This window comes from Drosophila sulfurigaster, chromosome 2R (genome assembly GCF_023558435.1).
Source record: "Drosophila sulfurigaster albostrigata strain 15112-1811.04 chromosome 2R, ASM2355843v2, whole genome shotgun sequence".
Classification (NCBI taxonomy): Eukaryota; Metazoa; Arthropoda; class Insecta; order Diptera; family Drosophilidae; genus Drosophila; species Drosophila sulfurigaster.
The window spans coordinates 4,395,226-4,406,616 of record NC_084882.1 but is presented as its reverse complement, the minus strand read 5'-3'; the positions used below and the strand labels follow the sequence as shown (position 1 = coordinate 4,406,616).

Here is an 11,391-nt window from a genome sequence, read left to right as displayed (position 1 = left end):
TCAATAAATCTCAAGATAGATATAATTTTGTTATATACCTCAACATATGTTTTAAACTCAAGAACAAGTTCGTAGCAATTAGCTTCTGAAAATGATTATAATGCCAACTAAAGTGATTAGCAAAATAAAAAATATTATATGACATGTACTTTTTACTTGTTTCGCTATTATTATACTCATTAAGAGAAACGGAAAACATTTTGTATTTAACAAGAAAGTTAATTTAAGACGAGAGTTCTCGACTACAAAATACGAAGCTCAGTCAGCTTCAACAATTTGAAGACAAATGTATCTAGTTTCATTTTTTACTGATAATTTACTATTTTCAAAGAAAATCATTAATACTGTAACAAATAACAATAAACAAAAATCCACTGGGATCTAATTCTTTGGAAGCCTTTGCGTCCCACATACATACATATACTATATTTTATTATACTTGTTTAGTCTTTATACTAAAGTTTAGTATATTATTGATATATATTTACTATATATGTGCGATAATGTTTTTTACGCTGTGTTGCAAAAGAATTTTTTATTTATGTTATCGGTTATACTAATATTTTATTCTGCAATTATGTAAAAAATGAGCCGTTGTTTTTATCTCTATGGTTAATTCCGAAGCGAAACAAAACAAGTAAGAAAACTACAGTCGAGTGTGCTCGAATTTGAATATTTTGAATAAAAGCAAAATAGTGCGGTATTCATTTTATTAAGTGTACGTAGCAAAAAATTGAAACAAACTTGATCTGCGTGCAAACATAACAAGTGCTAATGAAAAAAATTATATCTTTATCTCTTATAGCCTCTGGGATTTAGGTGTTCATTCAGACGGACAGACAGACTGATAGACGGCTATATCGTCTCGACTGTTGACTCTGATTAAGAAAATATGTATATACTCTATAGGAATGCCTCCTTCTGTCTGTTACATATATTTCCTGCGGGCACAAGGGTATATAACCTTTTACCCTGTGGATAGCGGAAACAAATGCAAAAGAATTAATATAACTTTATTACAGAATAATCATATTAACATACAGCGGTAAATTAATTCCTCAAATTCCTCGATTAAGTATGACTAGGTTGTTCAAAATCATAATCTAGAATATTACACCGCAAGACGATTTTGAAGCATGTTACTATTTGACTTAATAAAAATAATTTTGTCTTTTTATACGAAATCTCCGCCAATAGAATTCATTACACCACACTTTTTACCACTGACCATTGGAATGTGGGAACCACTACTACTATGTTATGGGTATTTATGGTAAGGGTGGCAATATATACATATGTAAAAAATGATTTCGCATTGTGAGTAAGTATACAAGTTCAAGGACACAAGGATATCCATATGAACGTGAGCGATAAAATACACAGCCGTTTGGTCAGAGAAGTGCGTTTGGTCAGGTAGAGATAAGAAACTATTGTTAACCATATAAGGCTTAGGATTTTATGAAATAAATGGTGTAGTTTAAATACTCGGAGGCCGCCAGTTCACAAGCACAATAGACCCAAGTCGTTGCGTTCATACACAAGCTTTATCAAGGATAATTTCATATATTTGTGTGTATATAGTGATTCATTGAGATCAGTAAATAAAAACATGGTATTCATGTCATTTCTATATTTAAGAATATTACAAATTCGATAAGATTTGTTTGAGCTCTTAATATGTAACAGGTTATATCCTGCATTTGGGATATGGACTTAAAGCACTGAAAGCAATGTTTATAATTTCCCTTTATTTACTCTAGCTTAATTACTCTTTAAAGGAATGCCTTTACCGAGGGTTAATTGGTATGCATCACAGTTTTGCGCAAGAGCAAAGAATCCTGCATTCTGAATGCTATTGACATGGGGTGTGCCTCTGCCGCAGTGTTGTGCATTAAGGAGGCCTCTCTGCATCCCGTTGTTTTAGTTGATTGTTGGCTGCTTTTGCAGTGTGTGACCGCAAAAGCAGTTTCTAGTTTCGGGGCCGAAATTGTGACTGTTGTTGAATGGAGTTTCTGGTTTGCAGTGGAATGAGACTGTAGACTGGCGGTTTGTGATAATCGTCATTAATACTTTCAGAGCAACCAACTGCAAATATGATGTGGTGCTTTACAAAGTGATGATATTTAAAACTCTGGTACAGGAAAATTTAATTTAAAGTTATGGTGTATAAACAAGCCAGGTTTTTAAAATTGTATCGCCCATTTAATTATCTACTTAAATATTAATATTTGGTGCTAATATTGCAAAAAAACAATAATTTCACAATACAAACTATAAACATGATTAAAATTCGAACTTTTCGTGATAAAATGAGCAGAAGCAGACACATACAAATATATCTCCGCTTTGTATCAGTGCCCTGCCAGCGTGTGTGCATAGATTTATGTTTATTAATAATACTCAACCTTAAGCCATCGCCTATACACACACTTAGGAGAAGTTTACGTCGCATGTCAGTTCCTTTGAATACTTGCCGCTGTTAACGCTGGAGGCTGCGTTTCATGCTCAAATTCTCCCAACTATAAACTAAGTCTACAAAATGTCAGCATAGAAAATGGAACAATTCATCATCGTGGTAAAAAAAAAAGAATTGGTCAGCTCACAAACTTGTCAGGGGCTTATTAGCTCAACAGGCGTTGAAAGCAAAGGCCGGAGGGGTCTCTAATGCAACTGTTTAGAGAATGCCCAGATTAGCATGAAATAAACCAAGGACGAAACCACATGCTAAGAGTAAGGAAAAATATGTTTAACTGTTATAAAAAAAATGCTGAATATTTATTCCAACAAAGCTCCAAGAATGGTTTAGAAAATTAATAATGTTATGCGTTTATACCTTTTTTTCAATTTTATTAAAAAAGAAAAATAATCAATCAACATTTTTAAAACTGTTAAATTAATATGTTTTATTTATGTTTTTAAGGTACACCATTAAAAATAAACGAATTCGACAGCTCGAAATTTTATTTTCGAACTTTGCAAAACTTCGGAGCCTTCGAATCGAAGCTGCCTTCATACTACATTATTGGTTCTCATTAACATACTTGAAAAATAATTGTTACTGAGAATAACGTTAATGAAATATGATAAAAAAGTATCTATTTTTGGTATATTTCTTTGTATTTTTTGAGAATAATACAGCAACATCGACTGCATATATATTTAAATGATAGAGAGAGGGTAGAGGGTATCTTACAGCCGAGTACACTCGACGTCATTGTATTATCCTTGGTGCGGTAATCCATGATATTATTCTTTGAGCATATATTAAAATAATTCTTCTAATATTTTCGTTCAGCGAAATCAGTTTTTTTTAGGAATTGAAATTCATAATAAAAGGTAAACATTTTTATAAAAAAGTATTTAGTTGTTTATTATTAATATGAGCTGACACTATTTTATTAAATGTTTCAAAATATATACAATTTGCAAAGAATCGATCAGCCGCAAACGATCAGCGACTGGAATTTTCGTTAAAATGTTTGCAATTTCGAAATAACCTGAGCTAAAATTTCATTGAGCGGCAATTGCAATTATGCTGTTGTATGTAAACTTAAACCATACAGAGAAGTTTACATTTGACGTTACTTAACAAAGTACTCTACAAAATTCCCTTTAGTTTATAAGCTAACGATGCATTTAACATACTGATAGAATAGAGAAGCAGCTTTTATGTTAGTAATGTGACCGGATATCTTAAAGAATTAGAAGGCCGGAAGAACTTTAATTATTTCCCCCATAGTAGCATAAGAGCCGTGTCGGATTACACTTCTTGTCACAGTGCTTAAGACGAATTAATGCCTAGCGACACTTTCTTTTCATTTCAGTTTCATAGCAAGCAAAGTTTTGAAGCTAGTCGATTTTTGGTACAAGCCATAATAACTACAGTATTTATGATTTATGATAATAAAATGATGAAAAACGGCTGCTGCCGTCGGGTCTTAGTTATTTGGGCTGACAATCTGGTGCTCTATGTTATTGTGTATTTTGAAAGTGAATTCTTATAGATATACTAAAAATAGCCTTTGGTAATTTATCTTAGAATTTTTACAGATAGACTTCAGCGCGTTGCATGGTTGGTATTGCCTGGTTTCATCCTCTGAAACGTAAGTACAATTTGTCATGAAATGTGAATGGTGGCTAACAATACCACAATTTAATAATTTCAATTTATTCTTGTTTATAATGCATAAAAGACAGCGCCTTTGGGCCCAAGTGTGTCAGAAATTTACAGTCTGAGTCGAGTGCCCGAATTTAAATATGAAAATTACTTTAATTATCGGTAACAATACCGAGTAAATATATTATAAAAAGTAGATGTTTCCTTCTGCTTTCTAATTACTATCTAGCACAAAGCTATAGTTTTCTAACATATGGGTAATTCTCTGATGGAATTTGTCGCATGCGTCCGTCTGTACAGTGAAAAAAACATAAACTAAAACAATTTTCAAAATAAGTGAAGGTTTGGATTAGCATTATGTTTCCATTCTCTTCGTATAAATGTGTCATTAGAAGTTGAAAGAAACCAGAATGCTTAGACTCTCGGATACTCGCTACCGATTTTAATAAAAGCAAAGCAAAGCGGTATTTTTCTTATAATAAACTATAGATATATTAAAATACACCGAAGACTATGTTTGGAATATCACTTTACTTATAAAATATACAATAGGGGTCAGAATATACCAAATAAAATTATCTTTAAATTAGTAATGTTTGCATTCGCTGTAAATCTTTCTATTTCCTTTTAGTTTTTGGTTAACCTTGAGTGACATTGGTAAGCTATAAAGTTATGGGCAAGATGGACAATGCTTATGAAAAGGACGTAAACACTGATCAATTTATTTTAGTCAATGACGATTGAACTGTAAAAAAAGCTGAAAACAGAAATGTTGCTAACTTGAATAATCCGTTACAAATAGTAAACCATTTTGTAAACTTAAGAATTATTTTTTTTAACTCTTTAATGAAAAGTTTTGACAAACTCGTAAGTTAATTCGAATATGCCAAAAAGTAGCTAATAATGATTACTCTACATCGATTAGTCTAATTTCTTTTCAAAGTATTTTATTTACACGTTATAATTTTAAATTTGCACATATCTGAACATAATTTTGTTATATTCGTATATACTTATATAAAATCAAAGTAAATGCTTACAAGATCTAAGTGTAGTTAGACAATGGCTTCCAATTAAAACAATCTGTGAATATAAAACTTTGTACAACTTACAAACATGGCAAGTTGGCAAAATTCACTTCAACAGAGTCGAATACCTGAATGATATCTTAGGATGTCTCTGGAGTGCCATAGAGTAAGTCATCCAACTTTAGCTTATTGATCTTATCACCAGCCGGCGCGCCATGGCCAGGCCGTCCCCAAAATGTTTGGAATGTGTCGAAGTGTTGATTGCAAAGGTCTCGGTCCATTTGCTTCGACACGCTGACCGATCGACGCTTCTGCGATATTTGCACATTTAGCTCATGCAGATATCGCATGTCGGCTGCTGTTTGAATCCTGTTGTTATTTGTGGATGTAGGCGATGCCAGCAACGTCGATTTGATTGTTGATGTTCATTCGTTTATATTTCATTTTTGGTTGAATTTTATTGAGATTGAGTTTATTTTGTTATTGGATTAGATAAAGCGAACGTTTTATTGCGCGGGAATACATAGAAGATTTGTATTATGATTTGCATATTGGATATTTTCTGATTAATTGTTTATTTAATTTGGTGTAGTTTTAGTTTGCTCTTTTGGTTGCTATACTTTCACTTGTATTAGAATGGATATTTTATTGCTGAATGAGCCAAAAGAAGTGATAGAGAACCATTAAAAACACAAACAAAAATACGCAGTTCATCTCAATTTCACAGATTGTACAATTTTCGCAGAGCAAGCAAATGAGAAACTTTGAGAACTTAAAAAATTTAATACGAATATTAGAGGCAACGGTATTAGTTTCAATATACATGAGAGTAAGAGCTAATAATAAACAAAAAGAAAACAAAATGCAAGTGCAAAGACGTAAACGTAGTAGATACGTATGATATATTGTAGTATTTAGATATGTATATAGTTATGTTGAATATCAATTAAACTGAAAAGACAAGCGCACTCACAAAGACACACAGACTGACTGATGAGCTGATTAACTACTTAAATTATAGATTTGACTGGGATTAGCGGATGTGCAGTGTGAGCCTTTTGAGGCAGCAAGTGGGCGGCGCAGCGGTGGCTGTGACGCAGTCGCAACTGCAGCATTGGAACTTGCAATTCAAATTCTTAGGAAGCCGCTTCTTCATTTGACTAATTTTTTTAATGATCTTGATATTCGGCTCTTTGCTGGGCATTGACATTGTCTTGTGCTTATGTGGTGCGTACCTATCATGCGAGGGCGTCCTCTTTGTCACATCCGTGCTGGACAGGCTGATGGGACGGTGTAAGCCGCGGCGACGTGCCAACAAAGGCACCAACTCTACACCACCACCATCTCCTCCTCGTCCGTTATTAAAGGTGCCACCGTCTGGAGTGGCAGTACAGTTCCCAGTGTTGCCAGTACAATGGCCACGTGGTGGTCGAGGACACGACTTAATAGGTTTACATTCTTTGGGCGGTGATCCGAGACTACAGTTAGGGGAGGGTCGCTCTGCCCCCGCAGCCACAAGGATCTTTCTGGATGGTTTCATTGGACTGGATGAAGCTACCGATGCGCAGGTGCAAGTGCACATGTCGCAGCAGCGCTGTGGCTTGGCAGGCTTGCATCCTTTCGATTTGCGAAATGTGTTTTTCTCTGCGGGAGTCACTGGATTATCCTGATCTAACTCCTTCAGCATTTCCTTATTCGTCCAGCCCTGCAAAAGAATCATTGGCAGAACTGTATTTGTATATAGTTCTTGACTTGCCCAAGTGTCACTTACAAGCGACTTCATAAACGTATTCCCGACTTCTTTTGGACTGCGCCATGGCTTACCACCTGGACCTGCCTTTCCCCACGGGTCCTTACACATCTAAAGAGCGTAAAGTAATTATAACGTTAAAAATACTACCCACAGAGAGAATAATAGATGTCGCTCACCGGCTTTTCCAACTTCGCTTGTAGTTTCTTTTTTTGGTTGGATAATTTCTCCTGTAGATGTAAGTGCTCATTCTCGCTATTGTCGACTACCTTATTGAGCATAACTTGACCCTTGCAAGTCGGAGAAGGCTTATAGCGCAGTTCAATATCCACGTGGCCTTTATTTCGAAATGACATTGAGGGATGCTCTTTTAGTTCGATGTGCAAACTCTCACCATTGGCATTCTGGGCGACGTTGACGACTTTGTGTGGATGTTCTCTCTCACAAATAGTGACAGTACTACTTCGAGGGCCACTTTCTTGCAGATGGTGTATAGAATGTGTGTGTGGCAAGCGGCCTCCAGCTATTCCAGGTGGAGGTGGACCAGGATGATGGTGACGATGATGATGGTAGGCGGCTATGGGATTTTTGTGACACTTTTTCTGCATGGTAAAATAGTCATTGTAGCGGCAAGGTTGTAAGGAATTTATACGATGAGCTGCAGTCTGTAAGTGAAAAAGTTAACGCTCATTACGTAAACCTAGTAGAATTGCTCTCGAGTATACTCGACTGTGAGATACTATTGTAACCAAAAGCAAAGCATTGCAAAAACATTGAACAAATCTTAGAATATACAAAAGCTATATTTGATATATCGATATACAAGTATATTTAAAATGTATACCAGATAGTCTACCAAAGAAATAAAGACCCGATAGCTGCAGATTCTTGTCATATAAAATTATTTCTTGAAAAACTTCTAAGATTTTTATCTGATCGCAATTAAATCATAGAAACTGTAGGTGTTACTGTATATACCAAATTAACCATTCCAGTGGAAGAGGGCGGGCAAAATTTATAACAAACTTTATCTGAGTGCAACAATAAAAAGTGTTGTCAAAACAAATATTTAATAGTTGTTGAGATCTAGGACAGACATAGTTTTATCGTCTCGGTTTTTAAAGCTGACAGAATATATATACTTTATGGGATCGGAATTGCGACAATTATTTTGGTGCAAAGTTATAAAACCCTTCTACCCTATGGGAAGCGTAAATTAAAATTTCAATCTCTATATGGAATGCAATGCATATTCTGTAATTGAACTCACAACAGTTGGTGTCGAGTGCAGTCCAACTGCGGTAATGTCCTTTCGTCGTACCTCCACATTGGGTGCTCCACCGCCGGGCTTGCCCCAGGGGCAATGCTGAACAAACATATCATAGTACTAAAAGAGAAGATTAAATATTGTAGAGGCAGAAAGGTAGTCAATTATGACATGTAGGTTTGTTTTATCGATTTCTTTGTCTGCCCTATATTCGGCTCGCTAAACTCAACTCACTATTAGCAAATATTTAAAAAAAATTTGCCAGGTCCTCTGCCTGATCCTTCGGAAACACCTTATTGCCCGACTACCACCTTTGTTTGTAGGTTGTTGTTATAGTTGCACTGTACTGCTCTTTGCCTTCTATTCACCTACATATATTTTGAGCTAAAGTCCATCCGTATTCACATTTAACTCACAGGTGCTTGAGTCACGCGAGCTGATGTTAGTTGAAGAACTTAATGGATACCGCGACAATTTTATTTCCACAATACTTCCGAAAAGTCAAATTGTCAAATAGTTGGTTGAACTTTTGTGCAAGTAACTTTTTAATACTAGGTCTTTGAACCGAAGTCTAGCATGAAAGGATGTCAAAGGCAGTTCAACCCTCCACACAATGTAACATATATTAAGATTTGTTTTTCAAATTCTAATTTTCGAAACTCTTAATTGTATAATTGTAAATTAATCTTAAATTAAAAATGAATCTTAATAAATAAAAAATAATTAAATAATTTTGCATAGCTCTCGATTTTATTATTTTGATGAACCTAACGTTCTTATTTGATAAAACTAGCGAAGTTTTGCTGTGCACAATTGCATGTACATAGTTTTTTATTATGATAAGCAAATTCGTATACCTCTCACACTTAAAACAAATTTAACACAAACAAGTTTGCTATTTATCTACAATAGGCGTAAAAAAAAAATAAATAAATTATATTTTAACATATGTAATAATATTTAAATATCGAACATTGCATGGACTAATGAGTGTAGCGAGCAGGAATTCATCTCAATTAAGACATGCCGTAATAATTCACTTTCAATGAGTGCGACTTTTGAACAAAATTTAAAATTGTCTCTGAAAATGCCCTGCAGTCTGTTCTTCAAAGGTATCGTTCTAATTACATTTAATTATAATTACATATTATGCTATAAATTACCCGTTGGGTGCAAGGAATATTGGTTCAAAGTTATGTAGTCACTATCCTTAATATATTTTATTATATAATTAGTTTTTGTTAATCGGTAAGCTAAATAATAATAAATAATATTATATTATATATTATATTGGTCTACTTCAGGATACACCGTGCTTCTTAGTGTTTTAGAATAATAAGTTAACACATATTGTACGTAGTACCAAGTTAATCAAACATATTGAAATGAGCAGGTCATTAACAATTTATTTTTCGTTAATCTGAGTAATGTTTAGTTACAGGGTGCATAATGCACTTTAAGAGAAGAAAACCAACAAATGTGCAATTCTTTTGTACAAATTCTGGAACATGAACTTGAAAGTAAGAAATACGCGAATTTTGAACTTTTATTCCGAAGAAAAGGTTTGTTGATGATGATCATCAATATTCTTTATAATTAATGTTGTGTTCCGTATGTTATAGATACTACTGATAACTATGAGTAGACTAGATATAATTTATGGAGTGAAAACAATAATTGTTCTGGAAAAGGATTCTTAATGTCTTGGAAACTATTGTTTCAAAAATATTGACATTGATTAAAAAGATAACCAATAAATAGAAAATTAATTGATGATATTTTTTTTTATTATATACCTGAAATAATAATCAAAATTTTGTAAATAACACGTTCTGTGAGCTTTGATCGATGACTAAATAATTATGTTTTAAACCCAAGATAAAAGACCTAAGCGAGCTCATTCTATAAATAATTAAAATAAAACCATGTGTATTATCGACTAGTTTTGTAGTTATTCCAGCCACTTCACCGACATCCACAAGTTGTTGCGTTATGTTTCATTTATTTATTTACCTCTTGTTTATCCTTCTCCTTCCGAGCACATTCTTCAGCTTTGCGACGTCGCCACATACGCAAGCTTTCCTCAGCATTCTTGCGTTCAACGAGACGCTTCTTCTCATCACACCACATCAAGGGATGTTGGATATGGTCGTGACAGAAAGAGCCCATCTCATCACTGGTCGTCATCCTGAGAAAACGGAAGTAGCGACGCGTTCAACAAATCACGCGCAACTGAATTTCTTCAGTTCTAAACCCAAACCATCAACATCCAAGTTGGCCGCCGAATTGGCTGTCATATCCGTGCCAGGCACGGTTTCTGAGTAGCTCAACTTTCGCCTCGTCGTAACTACTTTGGTTGTCTAGGCAGCGTCGCTTGCCAGCCTGTTATTTATAGTCTAGGTTATGGGTGGTGCTCAGACTGCACAAAGGCCTAGCGGTAGAGATGAGTTGACTGCTTATCTGTCCTTGAAGTTGTTTGTTAAGTTAGGCCAGGAATGTATTTAATTTGCGCAACTCTATAGGGTTCGGGCCCTTTAAATATTTCCCCAGTTCGGCACCCCATTTTCTCTAGTTTACTTGTTTTCCCATTCCGTTGAAACGACTCCTGAAACAATGGTTCGATAGTTGAAGGCCTAATTATTCTTGGACATAAAATAAATTTATTTTATTACTCGCTGTGCACATCTTGCATAAATGTGGCACGACTGACCCAATTGCGCAATATTTGTTAGTCTTGTTGCATCAACGTAGTAAGTTACTTAATCTATTTATATTGAACCCTTGTTGGAAGCTTTCCTAACTCAAACTTATCAAAGAAGCTTACGTTATACATCGAAGGCTATTTAAACTTGTTGATGTTTGCAAAACTTTTGATTAACTATAAGTATGTAAGCTTATTTGTGTCAGCTTAAAAATAATTTCAATAAATTCGTTTGTACTCATGCTAACAAACATTCATCTATAATTATATATACAGAGTTTCGAATCCACTAAACATAAAAAAACCATAAGACTTTATATGTTTAAAAATTGTATGTTACATCCGGAAAGCTAAAGTAATTTCATAATAAAAAGCTGATCGACTGCGAAATACCCGTTAAAACAATAAATGCAAGTCAGTATGAAAGTGGTACTATTGTTAAAGTAAACCATAACAAATTAAAAAACAAGTAAGAATGTTACAGTCGAGTGTGCTCGACTGTGAGATATCCGCTGCCCATTTTGAATA

At 34.5% G+C, this 11,391-nt stretch overlaps 2 protein-coding genes across 2 annotated transcripts; both read right to left on the bottom strand.

The window, feature by feature from the left end:
* Nucleotides 1-5,081: 5,081 nt before the first annotated feature.
* On the bottom strand, nt 5,082-5,570 carry LOC133836640 (uncharacterized; the record flags this gene model as incomplete). The annotated part of the gene is made up of 1 exon (XM_062267231.1): nt 5,082-5,570. A coding segment is annotated over one exon (285 nt), but the record flags the coding sequence as incomplete, so codon positions are not given.
* On the bottom strand, nt 5,511-11,028 carry LOC133835661 (uncharacterized). The gene is made up of 6 exons (XM_062265687.1): nt 10,176-11,028; nt 8,166-8,282; nt 7,290-7,560; nt 7,075-7,232; nt 6,917-7,006; nt 5,511-6,850 (listed from the first exon to the last, which is right to left on the bottom strand). Exons 1-6 carry the CDS (start codon nt 10,347-10,349, stop codon nt 6,179-6,181), a joined length of 1,482 nt encoding a protein of 493 aa, XP_062121671.1. The 5' UTR covers nt 10,350-11,028; the 3' UTR covers nt 5,511-6,178.
* Nucleotides 11,029-11,391: the final 363 nt, after the last annotated feature.